The 27,387-nt window shown below is 44.8% G+C and overlaps 2 protein-coding genes across 3 annotated transcripts; one reads left to right on the forward strand and one right to left on the reverse strand.

The window, feature by feature from the left end:
• Positions 1–902: 902 nt before the first annotated feature.
• On the reverse strand, positions 903–21,263 carry LOC140314201 (mediator of RNA polymerase II transcription subunit 13-like). Its single transcript, XM_072392310.1, has 30 exons — positions 20,395–21,263; positions 19,422–19,656; positions 17,321–17,489; positions 14,344–14,489; positions 14,058–14,255; positions 13,414–13,608; positions 13,149–13,305; positions 12,944–13,051; positions 12,176–12,865; positions 11,857–12,073; positions 11,091–11,121; positions 10,867–10,988; positions 10,669–10,759; positions 10,368–10,564; positions 10,052–10,251; positions 8,499–9,388; positions 8,232–8,399; positions 7,920–8,143; positions 7,610–7,805; positions 7,143–7,503; positions 5,498–5,714; positions 4,548–4,739; positions 4,234–4,457; positions 4,005–4,147; positions 3,757–3,915; positions 3,478–3,660; positions 2,958–3,115; positions 2,533–2,697; positions 1,927–2,027; positions 903–1,827 (listed from the first exon to the last, which is right to left on the reverse strand). Exons 1-30 carry the CDS (start codon positions 20,458–20,460, stop codon positions 1,695–1,697), a joined length of 6,336 nt encoding a protein of 2,111 aa, XP_072248411.1. The 5' UTR covers positions 20,461–21,263; the 3' UTR covers positions 903–1,694.
• A 645-nt stretch (positions 21,264–21,908) lies between these two features.
• On the forward strand, positions 21,909–26,293 carry c18h3orf33 (c18h3orf33 homolog (H. sapiens)). 2 transcript variants are annotated; one of them, XM_072391699.1, is made up of 5 exons: positions 21,909–22,077; positions 22,419–22,478; positions 22,723–22,882; positions 25,385–25,539; positions 25,644–26,293. In XM_072391699.1, the coding sequence occupies exons 1-5, from the start codon at positions 21,916–21,918 to the stop codon at positions 25,899–25,901; spliced, it is 795 nt and encodes a 264-aa protein (XP_072247800.1). In that variant the 5' UTR covers positions 21,909–21,915; the 3' UTR covers positions 25,902–26,293. The 2 variants fall into 2 exon arrangements, with proteins under 2 accessions (XP_072247800.1, XP_072247801.1); XM_072391700.1 differs by having other exon boundaries at positions 25,647–26,293.
• The last annotated feature ends 1,094 nt before the right edge of the window (positions 26,294–27,387 follow it).

Raw genomic sequence — 27,387 nt, forward strand, 5'->3', positions numbered from 1 at the left:
GATTAACCAAGGGAGCCGCCAACATGCTTCTTTTGCATTTTAAATCTAAATCTCAATATTCGTAGCCCTTAACCAAGAAATTTGCTGAGCTGAGAATAGTGTCATTATTCACTCTCACTCACCAGTAGAACAATTATGGCATGTAGTTCAGTTGATAGGTATTTAGAAATTGCTGCAAAGAAATGCCAAATAAAAACTAAAGAATGTGACAAAGTTGTAAATATTTTCTTTTGCTGTCATATGCATACCTCATAGCCTTTGGTGTTCGTGTGTTTGGAAGTTATAAAAATGGTTAGAAATCTGTATTTTATATTTTTGCAAAATAACAATGAAGAGCTTGTTTGTTGTTTCATGGCCGTTTGTCTCCATGTGCCCAGGCGACCCTTCCAGGGTGTAACCCGCCTCTCGCCCAATGACAGCTGGGATAGGCTCCGGAGCCCAAACTGGATGAAAAGTGGATGGACGTCCTCCCGTTTCATCACACAACCGCAGGCCTTTTTTCTTTTAATGTACGACATGTTGCTGGTTGTTTTTTCTAAGTTGCATTTTATCTAATTCAATGCTTAAGTGACCTTTAGTGCGATGTTAAATATTAGATGTAAGGATTTGTCTCTGGTACGCTTCCATCGGTGTGCAAAAAGACCAAATAAAGTTGGCTATGCACTAAGCACGTTTTTTTTCTATCACGGACTGAGTATTTTGATGGTACATGCACCCGCTCACATGGCTTCATTTAAAGCGATCACTTCAGCTCTAGCCCTCAATAAAACTGTGCAACATTTAAGGGCTTTTCCTGTTTACCATCTTTTTAAAATTCCTTCTCTTAATGTTTATTTTAATGAAGCACTTTCTAAACTGCGACTAGCTCCCACCTGCCAAATAACAGCCAAAAGCAAAGCCCGTAAGGTAGACGCACTTTATTCCTAAAACGTAAGCTGCACCATCAGTAGCGGCACACAAGTATATGTACACATATACACACAATTACCTAAATCTGTTATATAAAATATATAATCTGACAATGTACCTTTTTATTCCTCTTCAGAGCTCATTGAATTACTGTGCGAGAGACTCGAAGCAGACAGAGAGGTAAGTCTCATCCACTTGTTGGGTGGGACACAAATGCCCAGGCCAGCTTTTACTTCATTTTTACAGCATGGCAAATAGAAAGGTCTGTACCCTCTGGAAAAATAATATTCTAAAAGCAATCTACAGCAAATTCACTTGAACAGGTTTTTCCGTGTTGTAATTGAGAAAATTACACTTTTTAAACCAATTCCTTTACAGTGAGATGTACACACCCTCTAGGATTTGTAATATATAAAAGATATTAAGCATTAAAAATTCCACATTTAAAAACTTACAATAAATAATATATGCAGGCATTTCATTAAGATAAAATTTCATAGATTGCATCTACAGTCATTAAAAAGACAATTTATTCTCCTTATGAAACGTCCCTTGATCATCCAAAATGCTTAAATGGATTCTTGGCATCTGATTGATTGATTGGGACTTTCCAGTCAGCGTTCTGTGAGATACATCAGGGAGGAGGAGGAAGATAAGGAGGAAGGTGTCTCCTCCACATTTGCCCTGATGGAGTGTGAGGTCCTTATTCTTCATTAGCACGAAATCCACAGTTTGTCTGAGCGATTCCTCCAATCAGATCTCAGAAGTTTGATTCTGTCACGAGTTCAGAGCATGTTCATGATAAAGTTGTACAACTGTGTGAGCACCACAAAGTGAACAGGCAGGCAGGAGCGCCGGTCCTGGGTCGCAGGGTCGCACGTCAGCCAGGAGAGGGCGTTGTATTGCTCCAGAACAAATCTAACATGTCGGGGGCAGAGAAAGAAACGTTAATACAATAGGACTGCAAAACGGGTATCATTTTCCTTATTTTGAAAGACAGCTTGGTCAGGTCTATACCTGAGCACATCAGAGGTGTGGTTAGAGTCCAGGGGGTGGGAGTGTTTACTATGCAAAAGCTCGTCTGATTGGACAGAAGACACATGTAGGTGCAGAGAGGCCTGGGAAAAGAATTAGAGATACAAACTGAATCCAAGTCTTCAGATTGATTTGTCTGAATGCCAAGTGCTTATTCAAGGATGATCGGAAGATTAACAATCTGTGTCTGGCAACTGATTAGTCCACTGACTACATTTAAGAGGCAACTTTTCTTCCGATTACAGATGGACAGATGACCGACTTTATTCATCCCTGGAGGGGAAGATCGTTAACGCAGTCCGGTACATTATACGCTACAATACAAACAAAATTAAGTATACAATACAAAATTAGTATACCTTATTTATACAATACGCTATAAATAAAGTATACAAAAGAAAATAGTAGTGGAGCAGTGAAATATTCAGGAAACTCGAGCCCCACCATCTTAGTTTTGCTTCACCTGACAACACAACAGATTTTCAGGAGACGTTACAAACATTTTTACTGACAACAATTTGCAAATTAAAAGGAAAAAAAAACACCAAACTTTACGACAGTTCAAAGTGGCTTGAAGTCAATCTTTACCTTGAGGAAGAGCGGACACTGGTTCTGGGCTTGAGGGCAGGCCGACCAGAACCAGTCGGGCAGTGGTCCAGCCTTTGCAGTGGAGACGAAGTAACCCAAAGCCATCGGCTGTTGCAGGATGTTCAGAGCCTCCTCGTGGGACTCCATACGATCGGCACTCTGACCCTGCACAATGACAATGAAAGCGTTAACCACCAGATGGCGACTGTATACTTGTCAGCCACGAGGTCTTACTGGTTGCTATTCATATTCAGCGTGTGAGTCAGGCTGCGAGACACTGATCTTTCCTTTAATCAGTTGGAGTAACCTTAAAATTCCAACATGCTTGGTTTCTATTTCACACCCAGGCACTGATCTGTATGGTCTGGCCCTATCATTTCATTCTACGGCTGTTTTATCATTTGGTTTTGTGGAAGGTGTCGGACCTTGCTTCCATCTCCTCCCTGATGGTAGTGGGAACCAGGAGAGTGAGCGGGGGACGTGGTGGGGGAGTTCGGCAGGATGTTGATGAGGTCTGGATCCACCATGTCATGATCCATGTCGTTACCAAACAGGTCAAAGATGCCCATGCCATCAGATCCATCTGCAGAGAAGGATAAGCAGTTTGACTTTGGCAAAACGCAACACTGAAGTCAGCTTGAACAATCAAATGCAAGAAGATGCCATAATATTCACAGACAAATCTGCTTTGGATCTAATATACAAACACAAAACATCATGTATACTATAACAGAACTCTGTTCCTCCCATTTTCTCCAACATTTCAGAATTAAAACACTTCTTCATACTGACCTCATAATTCTCTATGAATACTCTTTAATAGGTAGTTTCCCATATATTTCTACACACTTCTTCCCAATCATCTGGAGATATATTTCATGTTATTCTTCCCCCGTTTACTTTGAATGTCTCCAAGAGCCCGTTTCACTGAATAATTTGACCTACCAGGATTTATGGGGTTGAAGTTGATGTCAATGGGCTCTGAAGTGTTAGTGTTGACCTGCACCATGGCAGAGGTGGGGAACACCAGGATGTGCGTGCAGGATGTGTCTTGAGGCGTGCTCAGCTGTGAAGTTTGCATGTTGAGTGTGGTGCTGCGACCGAACACTGAACCCGTTGACACTGAATCTGCAAAAGGGAAAATAGAGGCACCAGAATTTAGATTTTTACGCTCATAAAGTAAAACTAATACATTCTTGAGACTACATTTAAATCCTCCTTTACCTGGCATGATGACAAAGGAACCCTGTGGCTCCATGGCGACCAGACAGGCGCTGAGGATGCTGGGAGTGTCAGCAGCAGAGATGCCACACATCCTGCACTTCTCCTTCAGCCGCTTACTGAGAGACTGCAAGTTCCTCCTGCTCAGTAAAATACTCCAGTCTGGAACATGAGCAAAGAAAGAGCACATCAGCGTGTATGTTCACGGAAGTAAAATATGTCAACCGCTCTGCCTGCAGGACAGTGCGTACCTCTCAGCTCGCCATGCCCCATCCTGCCAAGCCGCCCAATCACCACCCTCCATGGCAGCGATGTCAGCTGAACCAGGCCGAGGCACCACTCCCACAGCTTCTCCAAACCCGTTCGTCTGGCGGAGCTCTTTTTCCTGCGAGCCCTGCGAACACAAATGTCCCTTTATCGTTAACACAACTCATCCGGTGGCACTGAGGCACAATTTGTGTGGAAATAAGCCCACGTCACCTGTTGGGTACGTCGATGCTAATAATGCAGGTCTCCAGCAGTTCTCCGTGTTGGTCGGTGCACGAGGCCAGCAGCCAGCGCTGATCATGAGACAGACAGTAGCCGACAAACAGGATGTTGTACTTCTGCGACGCTTCACCAAACGTCTCCCCGAGCTCAGTCTGCTTGTCTTTCACTGGGGCCAAAATGAAGGGCGGCGTGTACAGACGCAGACACTCTGGCCGCTGCGCGAGGAAAAAAAAAAAACCTTGTTAGTTTCCAAGAGCAACGGCAGAGGATGCAGCAGATTCAGATATTCAACCATCTGCAGTCACCTCTGGATTCTTAAGTGCCATGTCGATGGCAAGCCCAGGCCCGAAGCCCGTCAGAGTCTTGAAGTTGGTGGAGTTGGGCAGAGGCCGACGACACTGAGTGAACACAGAGAAGGCCAGCGATTTCAGGTGCTGGTTGTAGACGTGGCGCTCGCCGCTGTGCACCGGCTGTAGCAGATACTGGCAGGGAACAATCTGACAAAGAAGAGGGGTGGAATTCAACATGGAATAAGAATAAAGTCTCATTTTTCAATCTCAACCTAAGGGCACATTAAAAAAGTGTATATTTAAGCTTCACGTGTCATTTGGTACATCAGCCTCAATGCAAACTGCCAATTGCTCCATTTTCTGTGATAACGTCCGATTTGTGTTCAAAAAGTTATTGAAGAACTGTTGTTGGGATAAAATGGGGCGGCCCTTGATTATCTTAAAGCAAACATGAATATCTTTAAAGAAGTGAGCAGTTACTTCAGGATCCAACAGAGTAGTTTTAGTCTGCATTCACTAAGATGAAAGGAAAAATCATCTAGAATGTGATTTACCCAAAAGTGGATTGTCCAGCCACTGTTCCCGTAGTTATTGTAATATATCCAACTAAAAGACGCACATTTGCAGGGGTAGGACTGAGTGCATTTTAAAGCCTCTCCTGAGTTGCCTCTGCTGTACTGACACTGAGACCATTAGCTCATTCACAGCTCTCATGTTTCAACATTCCCTCAGGCAAGTTGATGCAATCTTGTGTCACTATACAACAGGTGTGGCAGTCGTCACCTCTGTTAGCAACTGCTAATAATTCCCCTGCTCCCTCTAATCCCACATGTACCTGCTAGTATCCTGCTCTGCTTTCACTAAATTGTCAAAGGGAGCAGAGCAGTTCAAACCGAGGCACTTTTCAGTGCCAGACAGACGTCCCTCTCCCAAGTTTTGAGTCTTAATACACATGAAACAGCTACCTGTACAGAGACAGCATTTCTGATGCGAGCAGGGAGGAACAGGAGCATTTCCATGTAGCAGCGCAGCAAGCCCAGCGTGTAGGTGCTGGAGTGGATGTCTCTGTCTGCGTCTTCATAGCTGAAAGGGTCGACGATGTAGACCACTATGGCAGGCGGGTAAGAAACGGCATGAGACTCTCCGTCTGTTGGCTTTCCCACTTTGTCCCTCTCCATTGTGCTGTAAGGAAAAGTCGGATAATTGCACAAAATGTTCATAATGTTGTTCATGTGGACAGTATGCAAACCAAGTAAAGTGACACTCAGCCATCTGGAGACACAGGGAAGCTATTCAAACTGACATTAGAGGAGCAACAGTCAGAGCTAATGAAGGCATTTCAGATCTATGCTCCAACTGCCTTTTAGGTGTAATAAAAAAGACCCAGAACACACACCGTGGTCTTCACCAACTCTGGGTGCATAGTTTCTGCAAACTGACTGGGACCCCACACACGATTCTGTTCATACTTTATGGGTAATTGAAGCCGGGCATGTAATCAGTCCACAGGACACTGTGAAGCTGTGGATAACAGTCTCTGCTCCAAAAAAGCATCTATGTTGTTTTTCTGCTTCTTTTCTTCTTCCTCTGGTACATTTTTACAGAATTCTGAAGAATTCTTAAAATGCTGTTATTTTGGTTCCTATTAGTCGCAGATCGCATGGAGATGGCGCTCTGGTGCAGTAACAGTGTGGCATCGAAAGATGAGCGCATCATTCCTGCCTCAGTAGTGAACACCCAGAGAGGGGAAACTTTCCAGCCTCATATTTGTCCAGTTCCAAAAGAAAAGACGAATGAATGCAGAAAGTATGCGAATACACAATCAATTCTCAACTTGAACAACGCTTGAAGATAACATGTTCTGCCACCTTCAATACCAAAGTACATTTTTAAGAAATAAATTTAGATGTGTGTTAAAGTTTAACGGTTTCTTCCTTTTGCCAACTCAACCAAGTTTATAACAAATTCAGCCAGTGAGAGGCTTGAATTCTATCCCGTTGACACACAAATTGAAAAAAAATACCTTCACCTTTACTCTTGGCTCGGTGAACAAAATAAGCTGAAACTCGCCTCAAAGGCACATAATAAATTGAGTTGAGGTAGAACTCTGTGTTCAGCCATTATCAAACTTCTTGTGCCATCAGTTGTTCTGGAGATGATTAAACTATTGTTCTGCCAACACACAACAAAACAGCGAAGCTGCTGAGCTTTCAACACTTGGCTTGCTTTTAAAATGGCATTTCTTCATCGTTGCTTTTGCTGGCTTTTCTCTCACATCTGTTAGCTCACTGCCTCACGGCCAATTTGCCACATGGATAGAAACATGCAAGTGAAAGTGAGCTTTGCTGCAGTCAGAGCCAAACAACTCACTCTCTGTTAAGCAGCGTTAGACCCCAGCGTTCCTCAAAGCTTAAACTGAGACCAGACTGAATGTTTGCCACCTGTGGACAGGCTTGGACGCTCATAAAATTACAACCAAAGCAAAACAGACCTTTCCCTGTCAGGAAAAACAGCTGAGATAGAACAACTCATGCGAATCGAGAGTGGTTAAACATGCTGAAAATATTCTTACAAGTGTAATTAGCTGATATAAAACGAGTGGTATTCTACCTCTCTGGTGTCTCTGCAGGCCCTTGAGGCTGGTTGGATCCATTTTCTGCCAAGGCCCCACCCCCTTGTGGGTTTGACTGAGGTCCATTCTGAGTTGCGCTGCCCTGCAAGCCCGCGGTTCCAAATGGCGAGAAGGAACTTGGTTTGGCGGAGGCCATTCCCCCGATAGTCTGGGAGCCTGACGAGGAGGAGGGAGGGGTGCTGCTGACCTGGGCAGAGCTGGTGCTGGTAGTGTTGGTGCTCTGGAGTCCTGAGGAGATGCCGGAAGAGTTGGAGGTTTGGGAGGAGGAGGCGGCAGCCGTGGCGGGACTGCGCTGGGACAACAGAGAGCTATCCAAAGGCTGCTCTGACAGGTATGGAGCTGAAATGGGTCCCAAGATAAATATAGTTAAAGATTATTCATAGTTTTTATAGACCGCGTCACCTTAGTAGTTTTATGTTTTTAAATCAAAGGAGGCGAAATATACCTAGATCATAGCGACACACTTGAGCGAAGAGTTTGAGCTTATTAAAGGCTTCATTGTTTCCTTCTCTGGCAGCCATGTTGAGGAACCAGTCACTGAGGGGCTGCTCCGTCATGCTCCTGCCTTCTGTGGTGCCAACCGTCAGTATACCCTCTGGGTGACTCTTGCAGATGGGCCTCTGTTGTCCCAGCTGGCATGCCTGTTGAAATAAAAGAGAGCAAACGCCATAACCAAACGGTGTGAATCACATCTTTAGGCAGAGAAACTTTTTTTTTGCGGGCACACTGGAACAGGAAGACTTTGAGTTGCATACCTCATACATTGCACTCAGATCTTTGAAAAAGGTCTTGGCGCCACGGAGCAAGGCCTCATTTTCTGGGCAGATAACGACGTATCCCACATCTCTCTGGGAACCAAAAGGATCAAGAAGAAGCTTCTCCCAGTATGGCAACCCAAAAGGAGACAGCACCACGAAATCGTACTCATAACCAACCAGAAAGGTTGGGATGGGCAGAGGCTCGGGAGACTCATCTGTGCCTGTGACGAAAAGAGGACACGGGACTCGTGAGTTTTGAAATATTTCTTTCTTTTTGTGAAGGAATCGGGATCCCGCCCCCCCACATACCATAAGATCCCCTGCCGGCCATTTTGTGGAACTGTTGCCAGGTGAGAGGTCCCTGAACGCCCCAGGAGCGCACACTCCTCTTCTTCTGAATGGTGTCCTGCAGCACGGGCTGGAGGGACAACAACACCCGCAGGACGTCCTGAGAGAACAGCTTGCTCATGTCCGCTGCTACAAGAAGAATCACAAGAAAAAACAAGCTTATGTTTAATGATGCCAAAGTGTAGGAGATCATCTTGTAGTATGAAAAAGGAGACATACGATACATACATTTGCATTTTGGCCACTGATGAAGACAGGTGCTTTTCACAAGTGTTTCGTCTACTTTGCCTCCCGACATATTGTCCATGAACTGCCTGCCGTGCTCCAGCGCCATGTAGCAGTCATTATAACAGTCTCTCTCTTCGACCCTCAGGAATGAACTGGGGGCTGAGCCCACCTTGGAGTACTCCACGCCGGCCATTGGAGCAAATGGGTTGGTGCACTGATCCTGCAGCAGCAGGATCAGCTCATCTGGAGGCTTCTCCTTCAGACTCCCAGCTTTGTGTGTCGTGGTAGCTCTCAGCTCTTCGTAACACCGCTCTGTGTCCCGACTGGCGTCCGAGCCCCGTCCGACCACGTCCAGCTCATCCTCCAGAAAAAGCCCAGCCGACTGGCCGAAGCGCCGGTTTGCGACGGCGCTGAAGCCACAAGTGCAGGGGTACTGGGCCTCACCGTTGTCCTTGAGGTACACGCCTACATCTGCCCCTCGGATGTTCATGTTGCAGACACAGACGCAGCAGCTCTCGAAGTTGCAGTCCTTGAAGAGGTTCATGACTGACTCGGAAAGTATGAGGGTGACATAAAGGCTGTGAGCCTCTGGGATGGAGGCCACGGTGGCTGGCTCGACAGAGCTGAGGGGTCGACAGGTGGAAGGCGTGGAGGCTGGAGAGTAAAGGTCAGAGTTGTCATATTTGAGGGAGCCCTGGACGCTGGATGGGCCGCGGGGAGTGCGTGGAGTGCGTGGCGTGCGAGGCGTGGGCACAGAGAAGCGTGGCGTGGCTGGAGAAGGAAGGATGCCTGCACCGCTGTTGCTGGGAGGAGCACTGCTGGACAAAAAGGGTGTCTGGGTTTGAGGGGTGTAGGTCTGGCTGTAGTCGGGCTCCACACTCGGGACGTTACTGTTTCATAGAGACAAACAATGAATAAAGTGAATAAAGTGTCGTCTAATATCAAATCTTCACTTCAGCCTCATCATCACATGGTTAGAGAAACATGAAGTATTATGGGTGTGAGTCTCTCCCTTGGATATTCCAACATGTAGGGAGATGCATATTGATCAGTATTATTCATTGCAATTTGATGTCGTCTGATAAAGTTTTTAACATTAATTAGATTTATACATTTATTTTAAATTCCATTCTTCATAGCAAGATAAAAATGACTTCTGCCACCCATTTTGATCGCTTACCACAGTGGCTACTCGTGGGCTTATGAAGCCCAACTGAAATACTGTGACCACCACAGACATGGACTCAGAACCAGCAGACAGTTATACTTCCACTTCATGTAGTGCGCACAAACAAGTTGTGCAGCACTGTTCAACAGTACCGGTAAGCGGTCGGAAACTACAGTCGGCTTTGCAATGAGCGTTAGGAGACCAACCGTTATTTAAAAAGCATTTAGAAAAACAGACTCGTTCTGAATCTTACAGTTTTGTTCCCACACCCTTCGTAACTGTGTAATAACTTAAACTTGCATGTTTAGTTTCCACAATGTTAATGGGAATGGTAATCCCATTAACCCGCCCCCCCCCTCCCCTGTTTAATATCAAATTCCTTTACCTGTCTTTGGTGAGGAGATTGACATTTGACACCGGAGGCATTAGTTCCATCTTGCCCATTGTCCAGCTCGGCGTGTACACACAGTCTTCTGGCAGTTTGATAGGCAACAGACACTGGCTAGGTAGCGTCTTGAGGGGTGCGTACATAGAACAGCCCATGAATAACTGACATGTCTCTGCCTTGTACACAAAGGAGAAATCCTGAAAACAGACAAACAGGCACTTAGTTAAAACATCTAAAAAATAATAAGGGAAAGAGTGATGCGTCTCAATACTTTTGCTTCAGCCCTTCTCTGCAGTTGTATCATGTGTCGCACCTTTATTTCAGATGGCTTCGGGCTGCAGAAACCCTCCTCCACCTCCATCTTGAAGTGGCTGTTAAGCTGGCTGCCGTCCAACAGGGTGAGGCCTGCCCCCGTTTCCAGGCTGTCCTTGCTCCCAGAGTTCATGGGGGAGTAGCCCTGCTGCTCCAGGGAGGGCGGGGTGGGAAACATCTGGTGTAGGTCTGCTGAGCCTGGAGGAAAAGAAAAAAAAAAAACCCCAAAGACAGAAAAGATGTTAATTCTCCTGAAACAAAACGATGATGCACCATCAGTAGCTGACGCTTTGGTTCCTTACTTATGCACGACAGGGGATCCAGAGTCGCTGGTTTAGTTTCTTTGCAGCCAAACTTGTCCTCTGTACCAACCCCGGCTCTTCTGGATCCCGGCTGTGACAGAGAAAAACAGTCCATGTTACATTTCAGTGCTTCAACGCCACAGCAGTAACTCCTGAACATATCAGAAGTACTCATACACTTCATCTTAATGCACTTACAGTTAGCTCATCTTCGTCCGAGTTGAAGATTTTATCCAGGTCACTGTAGGATACAGCCAAGTCGTTCACGTGGGTGAGGCTGGTTGAGGCTGGAGGTTTACTGCCTGATGGACCCTGGCCGTCTGCAGAGTAAAACAAATTAGAGGGAAGACCTTGAGTGAGATACAAAACTCCATGTAGTCTTATCTAATTAATGTCAAAAAAGACAAAAACGCCATTCTCACCTTCTGCAGAGGTTTCAGACCCTTCGTCCAACTGAATTAAAGAAAGAAAACAAGACCGGAATTATTGAGACAAGATATTTTTTTTCAATTTTACACGAAGCAGATCATTTAGGGACACTACCGCCACCAACTTCAATATTAAACATTGACCCAAAAATCAACAAGTTACAGGCAATTTGTGGTTATCTTTTAAACCTCCAGTAGAGCAGCAGAGCAATACTGATGAGCTGCACTCTCAAAGACGCACCTGCGCATCCTGCAAGCTTCCTTTAAGTTTGTAACACTACAATATATACAAGAAATATACTTTTGCATGTTGGGAGACTGGAATTTAAATTGGAAATATTTGAAAACAATTAAGATATTCCAGATTTCAGTTAAAAACTGAAAGAAAAAAAAAAAAACTGAGAAAAGCATACTTTTTCCTAAAAAAAAGAAAAGAAAAAAAAAACCCCATCAAAATAGTTAAAATACACTTTAATAGTAACATTAGTAAACAGCAAATGAAGCCATAAGTAACGCAGATTAAACCCTTTTTTAAAGGATTATTTTAATGATCAATTATGAAGCACGCATCAGTTGCTCAATACCCAGCTCACACACTTAAATATGCAGCAACTAACGCAGTAAAAGGAAGGGAAATTAACCCAGGACTAAGATTTCTACCCAGAAATAGAACCAACACCAAAGTCCATTTATCACTTTACTGGCCAACAAAAGCAACAACTGTGATAAACAGGCATCTCCACCCATGTCTGGAACCAACCTTGTGTTTCTTGTTGCCCTCTTTCTCAGCTCCTGCTTTGTCTTTCTTCTCTGTAAAGGTGAACTCCTCGTCTCCCTCTACAAAGGCGTAAGGGTCTGGCTCCTCACTGTGCTCTCCATCTCCTGTGGTGGACACAAGGTGGCTGTTTCTCCGCTGGGCGTAAGCCTTGACCAGCTCTTGGGACACCTTCAGGGGCTGCGAGGAGTCACACATCAGCCTGAGGGAAGGGAGACTGTTAAGAGCGGCGAGGACATTCTTTTTCAATAAAACAGCAACCTTTGTTGAAATGCATCTGAGGGATGAGAGCGTAAACACTTACTCAGTGACAGAGACTACACTTTCTGTTCCTCCTCCACCGTCGTCTCGTACTTTATCCACAGGCAGCTGGGGCGTCACAAAGTTGGAGTCCTTCTTCCTGGGCAGGTTGAAATACTTCCAGGGGTTGTGAGTAGAGTCTTCACTGGGGCTTATAGCGGAGCCTACAAACATGGTGGGTTCCAAGGTTTCATTGTAGTTTGGAGGCAAGGGCAAAGGCAAGGGCATGTTCTCCAGCTGAGGCTCCTCAGATGAGCCCTTTTGTGGCACCAGACATGGCTCCACTGATGGCGGATAGAACGGCTGATGAATGGGCGTGGAAGAGTTCTTCATGCCGCTCAGATCGCAGGGATGTGGACTGAGAGGAGGGGGAGGCGGGGATCCGACCAGGTCTGCGGGGGGGCCGTGTGCGTGCAGTGAGGGGGCTTTGGGTGCTACCGTGTCCACGTGGTGCAGGCTGGGATACGAGCCCTCCTCCTGTGGTCTGGGGCACAGCCGAGAGGTCTGCGGCTCCAGGGACTGCTCCTCGCTTACCGAGTTGCGGTGGTGAAAAGGTGTCTGCGGCCTCCGCTGCTGCTTCTCCCCCTTTTCCATCTTCTCACCGAGCTTGTGCTTGGGGGCCGGCTGGGCAGGCTGGCCTGAAGAAGGCGGGTGTCCTGAGGTGCTGCTGGACCGCTGCTTCTGACTCTTATGCCTATGTGGATAAAACGATTACTAAAGAGAATTTCTTTCCATCATAAAACACTGCTGAATCCGCGGCCCCTCGGCATACCTTGAGCAATTGCAAGGTGGCCTGTAAATTGGCTCCACAAAATCCCAGAGTCCAGATTTGTCGGACTCCTCCTCACAGGCCCCGTTTGTCAAGGTTGTAAACTTTCTCCTGGTAAATAAGACGGACAGACATTTTATCAGTCGGCATGGAGATACAACTTTGATGAGAAATGCTCATTCTCTGGATAAGAGGGCACTGAACATACTTGTTCCCTGTACGGTTTATGTTATACTCCTGCCACACACACTCCACCATCTGGCTGGCCAGCCTGCGAGGGATTTTACCCCCATGAAGAGTATTGTTAGAGCTGTAGCAATCGGATGCAGAGGACAACTTTAGCCACCTGTGGGATGGCTGATAGTCTGAGGGAAGTCCGAAGAAAGATAGGGGGAAAAAAAAAAAGAGAATCTTTAGGTAAACTCTGGTACGAGTGCGTTTATTTCTGCTCACCCTGCAGGTCCAAGTCTTACCAGTGTGAGCCTCCTCTGGTGATGTTGGAGGAGTCAGGGTGACAGAGGATATGGCAGGATCTCTGTGAGCGGCCTGACCCTGCTGAGCACTACACTGGCCTCCTGGGGTGTTAGCTGAGCCCTGAGGGACCACAGCAGGGAGGTCCGACAGGGGGAGGAGCACCAGGCAGGAAGGGTAGACCATCCTAACTCCCGCTGAAACCAAACACATTTATCAAGTTAAAGAAAATGCAATTTAGGTCATTAAAAAAAATAATAAAATAAAAATAAATAACCCAGATATTTCAGAAGGGTTTTAATGGGATTGAGTTGCTCATCAGCATCACCACCATCTCTGGGAACACCTTTAGCCTAAAGCTTCCCTCTTTTGTGCCTTTTTAAATATATTCCATGTTACCTGCTACCTGTTCTTTTTTTTAAATTGTTTTAATCAAAGGATTCTCTCCAACTAATCCAGGCCTGTGATGAAACCCATTAGGATTTCTCCCTTTTCTTCTAAATCTTTAAAAAAAGGCATACAGAAAAGCCTCTTGAACTTAAATATCACTAAAAGCTGTCCTTTAAAATTTTAAGTTTAATGAAAACTTACTTGCTCGGATTCCCATCACCCAGCGGCACATCATCAAATCATTAGTACGCCTTACCGACAAGGACCTCCACAGCTGCCAGGGAGTCATCCTCCCAGTCTGTGTCTTCCATCTTGTCCTCCTGGACCTCCTTGGGGTTGGGGAAAATAGGATAAAACTGCCTCCATTCTTCTATGAGCTTCTGAGTAGGGTGGTCTGACATCTTGAAAGCCTGGCCGGTGAGGGTCCCGTTTAATCCGTATGGGCTCAGGATAACTGCGTGGTCACGGCACACATCGAACACCTCCGTTAAAAACCCCAGTTAAAAGAGGAACTGCAGCACAACTTCAAAACGGCCTCTTACCTTGCAGGGGGCTGGAGCTCTGCTGTACGAGACTAAGATGCTCTTCGCCCAGTCTCTGTAGAGGCTGATGTTGAGCAATCTCCACACTCGTGCACACGTTACTGTCGCCGTGGACAAAGAAGGTGAAGGCGCAAGAAAGGTGTTCGCTGCAGAGTCAAAGATAAGACAGACATTTCAATATTTAGCGAGATTACAGACAAAAACCATGAACATAGTGTGAAATGCATTAGTCCTTTATTGGAGCTCATCTCCACAAATCGCGGCGTTTACACCTCCTGCATATACTAAACGCCGTGTCACCAGGTTGAATTATCAATAAAAACCCTGACAGACGAGCACAGATGTGTCAGAAATAAATGTGGGAAATAATTATTGCATTATGATTGCCAATGTCAAAACAATGTCCATCTTTATTTTCTAACCATGTCTGGAGGTGCAGGCGGCTAAATGCACTAAAATAGTACTTGTTGACATGGTTGCTGTAAAACCACAGTGCACACTCAGCATTTTCCAAAGACTGCTGTGTTTACCAGCCAGAGAGGGCAGGCGACAGCAAGACTGCCAGTCTCCTCTGTTAAAAGGTGCTGCTCTGCAGCCTTAACACACACACACACACACAGCGAGATACGTGTGGCCCTCTTTATATAATAACAGAAGCTGAACACCAGTGAACAATAAATCACATCCTCTTTTTTCGCAACAGCTCTTTAACAGCGACCAAAACTCTCTGAAATCAATGAGAAAGTTGCCAGATGGAAGCGGACCAGCGAGCCGCACATTAAAACACAATTCATTCCTGGATGAACGTCACCACAAAAGGTACGGTTGAGATCAGCCTGCCAGGACACTCTAAAGGTTCCTCTGACCCTGGATCGAGGAGAAGACACCAGATCTGTGTTGGCCCCCTCACAAATGAGCATTCAAAGAAAAGAGCAGTGCAGGAAATTCTGCAGAAATGAGGCAACATGGCAAATGACACAATTTGTGAAGCCAACTTTAAATCTGTCGAACAAACGGTGTAATAAGGTCACTGAAACAACCCTTTCATACTCCAACACATCGAATAGAATTCATGGAGTCCCATCTTTTTGTATTTGTTTCAGCTTCTTTTTCCCCCCTTCTTAAAGATTATGTTTCATCACCAGAAACTCTAATCACATGGTTTCCGTGAAACAGCTTGCAGTAATTTCTCCAGCTGAATCCCAAATGAGATTTGTTATTAAAACGATGCAAAAGCCCAGCAACTGTTGAGCCGACTTTCAAGCCCGGCTTTCACTACAGCGAAAGAACATATGTCAAGCGAGCCTTTCCCTTCTGTCCAAGTTGTCAAACATAATGCGTTAACAACAGCCCGACAACACTGCTGGGAGCATTTTCTTAAATAACTTCTCAAACGATAGAACTTTTTCTCTGAACAGCGCTTTCTTCAAGTCACACACCTCAGAAAAAGCTTCACAATCAAAATTCATATAAGAATTACGGCAAAAGTCACTTATTGCAAAGAGGTGCATCATTACAACACTTTCCATGGCCATACTGACATCATGACACAATTACGAACAGAGAGCTGCCTCACAAACCAAAACACCATGAATTTAAGGACCAGAACTCCAAATGTTAGATTTTGCACCACCGATTCAGAAACTTTCCCCAGTCCAAGAGACTCCTTCGGTTCACTGAATGTTCCACGCACGCCGACAACGGACATTTAACCGTAGCAATGTCTGCCGGTCAAGTACATAAGAAAGAGGAAATCGCTCTCTGAATAAGTGAGTTTGGGGGTTGCCACAGAACATCCAGCCACTTCGCTCATCCGGCTAATGTGCGACAGACTAACCTCGGCACAGTTTGGTGGAAAACCACAGCGCGCCACGGCCAGAAGAAGTGTTTCGGGCTATCTGATCACAGCTCATACAGCAGCTGCTCTTAGTGCGCGTCTTTACTGAAGCCCGACACGTAGCCTAGCAACAAACTTGCGTTTTGCCGTTTAGATTAAGTGTTTATGGTGCAGAGCATAGACTGAGTGACAACCTAGAAACAAAACTTATGTTTATTGCCCCACCAGGACTCTGAACACGATGAACACTGTGATTTAAAAACCGGAGTTGAGATTTCGACTATTCCGTCTGTGCAAATTTCTCAGCTGCAGATCTGTTCTGTCGTCTCGCTTCTCGATACAAAAGCAACTACGTCACAACTTGCCCGCTCTGCAGCCTTCGTCTGAGAGAACTTTTGGCTGCTAATGAAGCCTTTTTACTGGGACGCGTTTGCATCTGAAAAATCTTCCATCTGGTTAGAATTTAAACCAATTTGAAAACTAAAACAAGTTCACGGTTAGTCAAGAAGAGTTTTGTCACTTATCTGGATTAAAGATTTCGAAGAACTTGACAGTACTGGCACACACATCCCAGCGTCTGCCTTTCACGAGCGTAGAACAAGCGCTCTTTGACAGCCTTTGTAGAAAACGCCGCACGCATGCTTGCAGCAATGTTCCCAACAAATACAACATGTTTATCAGTAGTTCCAACTCTGAGTAAAGAAAATTGTCAGCCAGCCAGCCCCCCCCCCAAAAAAAACTTCGACAAATACTTCAACAGCAGATAATGACTAATGTTTGGCCTGTCAGCACAAGCACAACTCATGACCTGCTGCTCTGCTGCCATATTTACCGACCTGCCAGTGACTTTGCTGCTTCTTTTGTGTTTTAAAGAAAATGACTAAGTAGGCCGACACGTGGGACGGGCTCGTGCCCCGTGAAAAGGACTTTAGCTCATTCTTGCTCCCTAATTGTGACCCAATGTGTGAAATTCAGCTGATCAATATTCTTGCGATAGTTAAATACATTTCTGTTCCGATTCATCAACGGCAGCTTATCCCTGCAAAGAGACGCCAGAATAATCATGGAGTGGCCGCCTTTAACTTCAGAATTGATGGCATGTCATAACTTTGTTGCCTGCCATTAGCAAACACAACTTACCTTTTATTAATGCTCTTCTCCTCCTTTTGGTATGGCTTAACAAACCACTTGCCAATGCGCACAAAGCCACGGTTCATGAGACAGCGCTCCAGCAGGTTGTGGATGGCTTTGAACAGGAGCGTTCGACACTCGTAGGACAGGCCGCTCTCCCACTCGCCGTCCTCCTCGCCTGAAACAGGGCAGACACAAGATTACATGATTTTAACAAGCAAACGTCTCTCTTTTTCTTGGTACATCTGCTGTACACGTTTAACCTCGAGCTAAATACGTCTGCCTCATGTTAGATTTGTACTGTGTTACAGTCCAAAATTAAAAGATTCAACCAGGTTACTGATGCACGTGTAAGAAAATTAACCGTTTTGTATATATTAAAAAGAAAAATATCACAATTATGTTCTGGTGACGGTTATTCATGATAGATTGGTGGGTCGCTGATATCTTTTTAGCAAGTGTTTATGCAGCTTCACAGAGATTTGTGAAAACTTTGCCCACCTCCATGTCTGTAATGACCAAACTTTGCTGTCTGCCAGCAACACATGACCCTCTCCGGGACAAGACGCAGAATACCTCGTCATTCTGTCAGCCCCTAAAGGGAATTTCTTTTTTGAACCGACACAAATGTCAACAAAGCAGGAACAAACAAGGAATAATCGGAGACTGCGTCCGAACGGTCTACTCTCGCATCACAGTGCAAGCCTGTACCTCTGTGAATGAGAGCCAGCTGATCCCACAGGGCCTTAAAGACTTCAAATCACTTGGGCTTTCATTACTTATTAGACATCTGCATCATTACAAATGCTACCAATTCGTTGGAGCAGGAGGATTGGCCTTACTGTCAAACAGTTAACATGTTTAAACACGAACACGGTTTTCACAAACCAAACTATTTGAACTGTGACCGTCAGCACAGCAGCTCTACAGAGCGTTGGTTATCAGCATCAGCCATTGCTCTTGAAATCTGCCAATAACCAAGCTGAGATGTGAATACACTTGAGATTTAGGGTAAATGTGGGACTGGGCAATGTATTGAATTAGTTTGACTAGTTCATTTTGTTTTCAGGTGGAGAGGTGACCAATTTTTTTTTGTTTTTTAAAATAAGTAAAATCTAGATAAGCGCTTCTTTTGCCGACAAACGCCAGATGTTCTCTGTCGTCGTGACAGTTTCTTCAGCTGTCTTCCTGTTTCTTCCTGTCCTCGGAGTTGTCTGAGAGTGTGAGCTTTGTTAATCTTAAACAAGTTTAATTAATAGCAGTTAAAGACCGCGAAGTAACACCAAGGAAAGGCAGTCTTGTCACCTTAGATGATATGAAAATGGTTCAGCTATGCAAGATCAGGCACGAACTGACAGCTGAGCTCTTATCTTCATAACAGTTTACTGTAACTCATAGTAGCAGCACGACGAACCTGTTGCAACACCATAAACAAAAGTGAGCGGTGGAATGAGAGTCTCTTCAACGGAGTCAGATCACGTGACTAGACGGGGACGACGAGGGAGGGAACTTACAGAAGTGTTAGTGTTTCATGTTAGGCCTGTTTGGATGTTAAACACCTGTAACAATCACGAACCACTGTGCAAACGAATGCTGCTGGTGGCAGAATTGCTCTTTTGGTCCAATTAAACAAATGTGAGAGAATATAGATGTGCAGCTGGATACGATTTCACCTGTAATATTTAATTACAAACATTTCTCCAGTCACTGCCAATCATGTCGATTTATCTTATTCTAAATCACTGCCATTCTAAAATCTGATTTCTTTGAAATTCGAACTCAAATCTTCAATCCGACAAGTTCTTTTGCTGGTTGTTGATACTACACACTGGCAAGTGTTGCTCCGTTCACGTAAAATAAAATTTAAAAAAGTGACTCAAACCATTGATCGTCTATGACTGAACAATTCATGGTTGTGAATGAATAAAATAAAAAAACCTAACGAATCTCAACTCAGGCGTTGTGATCTTAATCACCCAGCCCTATGAGGATGCCATAATATTGCTGGCATTTACATGGATGAATGAAATGTGCATTCGGCGTGACGAAAGTCTGATAGTAGGAGGATCGTGAATCCTGCAGAAAGGATGCAAGTGTTGCCTTCACTTACTCGAGAGCTCATTGTGGATCAGCTCTGCAAAACTGGGGTCATCCCCCCACCAGAAAAGCCAGAGCTCCCTGCGACCCGGGGTGTGGTGCCTTCTCCACACACTCAGCACATCTGCAGCCAGGCATCGGCTGAAACTACACAAGATCGGGTCCTCCTCGGTCACTGGGAAAAGGATGGGCGAAGAAGTGGGTCCTTGCCACACAAAACGCCGCCATTTTATTCCAGTCAAATCGGCCTAAAGAGAAGAAAAACAGTGAGTGAATGAACACATACCAGAGCTATACAGCATTAAGCCAATTGTCAGTTGTTGACTGCATAGCTATGCATGCATTTGTTCCACTACACACACATACAAACAGCAGGAATAAACTGAAGACAGTTTTTACTGTCATACAGACAATCTTTTTAAATTATATGAAAAATTTGAAAAATCAGGCTTGTAGACAATATTAAAAGTGCTGCAATTCTTCGATAATCTGTCACCACACTATGCCTTAAAGCATGAAGCAGTAACTCATCTTAAAGTTGACAACAAGTGAAGATCAGAGTCTAAAAATCAGGTTAGCTGCAGCAATTACAAAAAACAAACGCTTGATTTAACTTGTCTATATCATTTTAGAAGGTATGGCTGTCTTAATTCAGAAATAACAGGGTGCGTTTGAAATAATTGCCTGTTGAGCCAACCTGTTTGTTACTATCACGCAGCTAACGCTCAATAATCTTGTAACAACTGCAGTGTAAAGACGTGATCATGCCATTTTTTTAAACAAATATTTTTCGTGAAGTTCCCGTGCAGTGAGTGCTTTCTCTGTTATGAAAGTTAGCTGGATCACGATTTGCAAGTCGCAGGCCCGATGCCTTCACGCCAGACTGCAACTGACGTTACAAAGCTTGTTGCCTTATTAGCCAAAATGGCTTTCTGGCCTCGCACTATCACAGCTAACGCTAGCTAGCGCACAGAGCAGAGTCTTACCAGGCAGAAGAGGTTGGAGTGGCAGTCCTCCAAACTGGCCCCGTTTGGTACAAAGCACGAACTCATCCTTTCACTGCGTGGTGGTAACGTTAAAGTCCATTGTCTCAATCACCTTCGAGGCTTTAGCTGATCAGTGAAACTCGCCAGCGAAACTATACTCAGTTGTAATGATCCCCGTTAAAGCGCTGACCAACTGCTAGCTACAGCTAGCTATTGCAAGTCGGACAACTTCTACCCGGCGATAGCCACCACTAGCCTAGTGGCTAAGCTAACGTTAGACAGGCAGCCAGATAGCGTCAACTGTAGGCTTCTAGCTATTCGATTCATCAATCCTATTTGAAATGTATTGTCTGATCTGGTTAGCCGCAAGCTCGCGGTCACATTACCTTCACATCAAACAGTCAACACTAACACAACCTCACTAACACAACTAGCGTTAAATCCAACACCAGAAAAGTTATATGCGCAATAAAATTATGAGCTCGAAAACTAAAAGAAACTTCATCGCAAAATCCCAGTGCCTTGAATGCTAATGCTAATGTCAGCTAGCTCATCTGAAACAATTTCAAAGCAAAGGAACTCTCCCCTCCCCCTGATCTCTGCTAGCCAGCTAGCTCACAAGCTAACATACCAGAGCTCCAACGCTAGCCTGCTAGCTAAATAAAACAATTAGCTACACCGCCCTCCTTTCCACTAAAACCATCACGGTGTTCCGTCATAGTCAAAACGCTCTTAAAACAGGTGAAATGCCAAATCTGCGAGACTACTCATCGGTTGGTCTTTTCTGTCTGATCCATGGGTCCTGCAGATTTCCATTATTTGAGTTCATGGATTGAATTCTTTAATGGCGGCCAGGAGGACAACTCTGCCTCTCGGCTCCCATTGGCCAATTTGTGGTAATGGGGGCGTTATTCGGCTTCAAGTAGCTCCATGACTTCACAGTTTACAAGACGAGAGCTCCAGTGCATCTGTCATACAGTCACTCCCGGGTGATGTCTCTGACTAAACATGTCTCACGGTGCAGTCAAAGTGCAACATCTGATGCATGAGGCTATTCTGGGAAATATTTCAGGTTTACAGCATGGGAATGGGGCTTTTTCTTGTATTTTTTTGTCTTGCAAAGATTGCGAGTTTTAATAAACACGAATATCAGAGCTCTATTATCTGACTGAGCCATTCGCTTTGTGCAATGGGTTTATTCTGCAGATATGAAATCATCTATGTCAAATTACCGCCGATCCCTTTGGTATTTATTAGGTTATTAAAAGGAAGCTCTGCTCCATTGTGCATTGGTGTCCTCCGATATATTGCAGCGCCAAATCAGCTCTTGCCATTCACCAACTTTAGCATTCTAAGTGCGAAATGTAAATGGCACGTGCTATTTTTTAAAGCTTTCAAAGAAACTTGATGCATTTAGAAGTGAAACTTTAACGCCATACTGTCATGTCCAAGCCAGACCGCCGGGCGGAGACTCTTTACAAGCCTTCCGTGAACGTTCCACCCAAAAAGGCGGGGCGTCAGATGCAACGACAAAATGTCAACAACATGCCGGCGTCTGCCAGAGAAACTGAAACTGAGGAGGAAATAAGGCACAGACAACAAAGAGACAAAGGAAACAAGTCGTCTCATAACGTCGTGTCTGTAATATCGCAGTTCGCAGACGATAATTTGACTCTTGTGCGGGTAGGAGTCTATTTTCTTTGAAAGCAGTGACGCATGGCAATGAATGTACTGTGGACACAAGTTGCCGCGTGTGAGCAGCATTCACCTTCATTTGGTGGTGTCCTGATTATTGTTGGAAGAGGGCATGAATAAATGTTGGCTTAAAAAAGAGCATTCACGAACAAATCCCTCAAAGCCTGCTCCTCTATACCACACGGTGTCTCCTTATGATTCACCAAGATATCCTATCATCAGTTGTCCACTTTAGTTTTTAGTGCTCTGCTGAGGCTCAGCTGGGTGTAAAGTGTCACTGTCATCCTGTCAACTATATCCCTCTCTCTGGTTTCTTGTTTCTCATGCAGAACATTAGTACTGGACTGGCTGTCGTTGGAGTGATTGTGATTGCAAGAAGCATCAAACTGGTAAGGGAGCTGTGACAGAATTCCACCTCAATGCTGTTTAAGTCCCACTGAAAACTTTTCCAATAGTGAAATCACAAGTTCTTTTCTTTGCATCAAGCATTCAACATGTTCAGAGAACTTGGGTTGAAACCAAACCGTGTTCTTTATAATAATACGAGCCACACAGGTTGGTTGAAAGCAGTGCGTTTTCACATATTTGACCCAAATGGATTATTGATTGTTGTCACCGTTTCCATCTTCCCAGATCACTAAATTTCAAGCTGCGTCTGAGATCCCGGCTCGTTTTATTGAGAAGAACGTCAGCCTTCGAGGGAAAGTTCATTCCATCACAGAGAAGGGAATTGAAGTGGACCATGTGCCAATTTACCTGCCAGTTCTGTCTCCGTTAATGTCAAAGCACAAAGGTAATCATGTGGGTGGTCGGCTTTATTGAGCGTGCTGTGGGTGGGTGCAACCCTTGATGATGTTGCATGCCCTCTTTGTGACCCGGGTATTGTAAACTTCCTGCAGTGGGCCGCTCCACATATGAACTGCTCCGTTTTAATGACACACTGGAGAGCCTTCCTGTCCAGAATGGCACAGTTCCCATACCACCCTGTGATGGAGTTTGTCAGGATGCTCTCCACTGTGCATCTATGAAAGTTGCCGAGGAGTTTGGAGGATCATCCAAATTTCCTCAGCTTCCTTAAGGAGGTCCTTCTTGACGATCTGCCTTGCGCTGTGAGTCCTGGTGAGATCCTTGCTGATGTGAGTGCCGAGGAGTTTGAAATTTCTTCACCTTCTCCACCTGAATCCCATTAATGTGTCGTGGGGCATACTGGTCTCTTCTCGTCCTCAAGTCAGTAATCATCTCATTCGTCTTCTCAGTGTTTAAAGAGAGATTATTATCCTGGCACCAGGACACCAGCTGAGCCACCTCTTCCCTGTAAGCTGCCTCCTCTCCACCAGTGATCAGCCCGATGGCGGTTGTGTCATCAGAGAACGTGATGATGGAGGTGTTACTCTGAGAGGGACGCAGTCGCAGGTGAACAGGGTGTACAGAAGTGAACTGAACACACAGCCTTGAGGGGTCCCAGTGCTCAGTGTCTTTGTGCCTGATGTTCTGGAACCAAATCTGACTGCCATGACGATGTTGAACTGTATTCTATAAACAGCATTCGAACATAGGTGTTGTTTTCGAGGTGTGAAACGGACATATGAATGGCTGCATTAACGCCATCGATATAACGACATGTGAATATGGTTGTAATTGTAAACTCAGTGGGTTTATGTCACATGTATATGTTGTTGCTAGCAGTGACATGACATTTTCCAAATTTGACTGGTATCGTTGTTGTAGTTTTACATTTTCGTAAGATATAGCAAAGAATCCATCCATCCATCCATTTTCTATACCCACTTAATCCGTTGGTCGGGTCGCGGGGGGGCTGGAGCCTATCTCAGCGGTCGTCAGGCAAGAGGCGGGGTACACCCTGGACAGGTCACCAGTCCATCACAGGGCCACACAGAGACAAACGAGACAAACAACCACACACGATCACACTTACTCCTAAGGACAATTTTAGAGTCACCAATTAACCTAACATGCATGTTTTTGGATGGTGGGAGGAAGCTGGAGTACCTGGAGAGTATAGCAAAGAATATTACCTTGAATTCTTTTTTTTTTCAATCTAATATCATGAAAGCTCTTGGTTTTTTTTCTGCAATTCTGACCTCAGAATTTTCTCTCTCTGTGAAAGGTTTACTTGTGTTACTGCCCACCTTTTCAGGTAGAGCTGTGACATTTAATGCAGCCAAATGCAAACAGAGCCCACAAAAAAATAAGTAAAAGTGATAATTCTTCTTTCAGTAATTCACCCCTGTAATAAACCTGAGGGGGACAAAGTAGAAGACATTTATAAGGAATGCAGTCCAGTTAATCACCACTATCCCCCAGTTTGACCTCAATAATCAACATAAAGTACATTAAAAATCTGAGACACTCAAGCAAGTTGTCTTTTAATGACCCAAATTCAGATGAGAACCTGTGATTTATGGCAGCGTGTATTCCTACGTTGACATATTGTGTGTTAAAAGGAGCGTGTCCTTCACAAGAGCAGCTAATTAGGACTCTAAAGCAAACTCCTTTTTCACACACTGCTTCTCCCATCACTTTAGTGGGGTAATAAACTACAGCCTGAGCATTTCTTAAAAATCTTGTTACACAAAATATGTCACTGTGGCATTTTTACTTTGTAAAAGTTAGATCAATTTCCTCTTCATGTCATGACTGAGTGAAAAATAAGCCTGTTTGCTGATTGATTAAATCATGGTACTCACTGAGCAGTACAATCTGGAGCCTTTATTTAGAGTGCAGCGTCAGTCATTTTCATGTGAAGGACTCGCATGAGGAGAGAAGTGTGTGTTTCAGATACAACATTTGTCTTACTTGACTCCCATGTTCCAACGCTGGTTAGACTGATTAGTTGATCTGGTGAATTTCTACTGATTTCTCATAAATGTTCCTAGTTAGAAATTGCTATATGCCATACACATTTTCCAACAGTCAAAATTAGAGCCGAACACAGAGTATATACTGAAAGCTGGCAAATTTCTGTCTAGATTTGTATTCTCTGCTGTATTTGAGTCCCTGTAGAATCTCCATATATCATATATTCATATATATGCGTTCGTATATAATTTACCATGTGAAAAATTTGGCTGTCTTGTTAAATTAAAAGGAGCACTATTTTGGTCTAGCTACCAAAAACCTGGGTATCATATTGACTTTGATATAGAAAAATGACTGTACTGCAGTAATGTATTAATGGCCACGTAAATAAAGTTAAAACGCAGCAGGTCAGCGATAACCAGTCACTGGTTTACTGTGACATATACTTGAATTGCTCCCTCTGTGCCTTCTCCAGATGTGTCGCCACTGCTGGTGCGTCTTGCAGGAGTGGAGCTGACACCAGAGGGAAAGATGTGGTTGCAGGAGACTCTTGCACCTGCCGAAACTGTCTGGCTAAAACTTATCAGTCGAGAGGAGGACACGCTGCACTGTTTGGTGTCCCATGGCAAGGTAAGGCATCAACACTTGGAACACATAAGGTTAATTTGTCACTCACTTGATACCTAATGGATTACAGACATTAGTCATTTCCCTGTCTTCCGTCGTCTCTCCAGCAGGGGTCAATATGGAGCTACTGCATGAACGAAGAGGTCCTCAGGCTCGGCCTGGCTCGCACTGCGCCCGTCACAGGAGTCCTGCCTGGCTCTCGCCTCTACTGGCGCCTACACAAACGCCTGCACAGGGCAGAGGTGAAAGCTGAGAAGAAGGGTCGGGGTCTGTGGAAGGAGGAGAGCCTGTGGGAGAGAGCTTCCAAGGCTGTCTGGGACAACTCTTTATTCAGGCTGATGAGGAGGATCTTTAAAAGGACTTGATGCTCCTTGTAACTCATTAATCCAAGTCAAAGACTTTGTTGGTGGTGAGTTCTGAAAGTCTTCATCATTTAGGGGTAGGAATTAATTTTCATAATGGAGTTAATGCACTTGTAACAGCACAGCAGAGCTGGAGTAAATATAGAGATCTTGCAAAACCTGAAAAACATCCCATTTAAACTGTGCAATTGTCCACTTTGGCTATGAAAACATTCTAGTTTACCTGACACTGTAAGAAGCAACTTTTTTGCCTGTTGCAAAGGTGTACATTTTATTTGTGCTGTGTTTTTGGATCTTTAAAAGTTTGAGTTGAGTAAAGATGTTGTTAAAAGCTCCACATTGAAACCTGAAAATAAGCCTCCGGCATTCATTACCCATTAAACCACAGCTAAGCACAGCACGGTCAGTTAATGTGTGTGTAGGACACCCCACTAAAGACAAAAAGGGGGCGGGGTGTGTTAGTGGCGTTCAAAATGGGGGGAAAGAATGGACGTGTGTGTGTGTGTGTGTGTGTGTGGGAAGGGGGGAGTCCACTTGTCCTCTGTCTCTATGGAAACACCAAATGTGAAACACAAAGCGAGCTAAAGACTAAACTATATTGGTTCCTCTCAGACCCCATGGGAGCCTTATATGTAGACTGTGTGTGTGTGTGTGTGTGTGTGGGGGGGGGGGGGGGGTCTTTAAGTACTCCAAAAGCAGACCTTTTTAAGTGTAATGTGTGACCAAGACATTAGAGTCTTTAAGCTATGACACTGAGGGGAAGAGAGCAACTTTGATTTCAGAACAAAAATTTTAAATTTCTCCACTGTGGGACGAATGAAGGAATTCTTCTATGGTATCATTAAAAGATAAATGAAAAACATTCACAACAGAGGCATACATGTTAATCTTAGCTGCTAGTTTTACACCAACAACATCTGCCTTAAAGCACTGTTCATATTTGTACTCGTGTGCTTATGTGTTTTGTTGTTTAATACACAAGTTTTGTCCCACAATGACACCATGTGCTGTATGGTTGTTCGCTGTGCTTCATCCATGTGGGGCTGATGAGGAGGAGGTGTGCAAACGAGGCCAAACTGTGATGTGTCCTGCTGTTGGGTGAAGGGGTCTCAGTGAAGTGAGAGGTTGTGCTGAAGCAGTCAGTCCAATGGGCACAAGGAGATTAGTGCAGGAGGGAGGAGGGTCACAGGGGTGGAAGGGATTTTTGGGTCTGAACACAAAGGCAGGAGAGGAGGAGTCACAGAGGAAGGGGAAGGGAGAGGAGGAGAAGGAAGAAAAAGGGGGTTGATGAATCAGCCTGTCTTCTCTTTTGTTGTGCAAATGTTACTAGTGACTGTTACTGCCAAAGAGGCTTGTGATTGGTGGGCTGGTTTAAATTGTAAGGTGCATTTGGGGCTGATGGCTGTTGCTACTAGACTTTGAACTGTCACTGAGGGAAGAGTGGATGGGAAACCACGGCTGAGGCTGACAACAACTGGGTAGGCAGAGC

Source organism: Leuresthes tenuis, unplaced genomic scaffold, assembly GCF_036924035.1.
Source record: "Leuresthes tenuis unplaced genomic scaffold, fLeuTen1.0.hap1 SCAF_9, whole genome shotgun sequence".
NCBI classification, from domain to species: Eukaryota; Metazoa; Chordata; class Actinopteri; order Atheriniformes; family Atherinopsidae; genus Leuresthes; species Leuresthes tenuis.

Coding starts and splice junctions, on each gene's coding strand:
- LOC140314201 (XM_072392310.1), bottom strand. CDS start 20,460: ATGAGTTCGTGCTTTGTACCAAACGGGGCCAGTTTGGAGGACTGCCAC. Junction 7,504..7,609: donor AGTGTGTCGCTATGATCTAG/GTATATTTCGCC, acceptor GACCCATTTCAG/CTCCATACCTGTCAGAGCAG. Junction 1,828..1,926: donor CACACCTCTGATGTGCTCAG/GTATAGACCTGA, acceptor CCGACATGTTAG/ATTTGTTCTGGAGCAATACA.
- c18h3orf33 (XM_072391699.1), top strand. CDS start 21,916: ATGCAACGACAAAATGTCAACAACATGCCGGCGTCTGCCAGAGAAACT. Junction 22,479..22,722: donor TTGCAAGAAGCATCAAACTG/GTAAGGGAGCTG, acceptor CCATCTTCCCAG/ATCACTAAATTTCAAGCTGC. Junction 22,883..25,384: donor GTTAATGTCAAAGCACAAAG/GTAATCATGTGG, acceptor TGCCTTCTCCAG/ATGTGTCGCCACTGCTGGTG.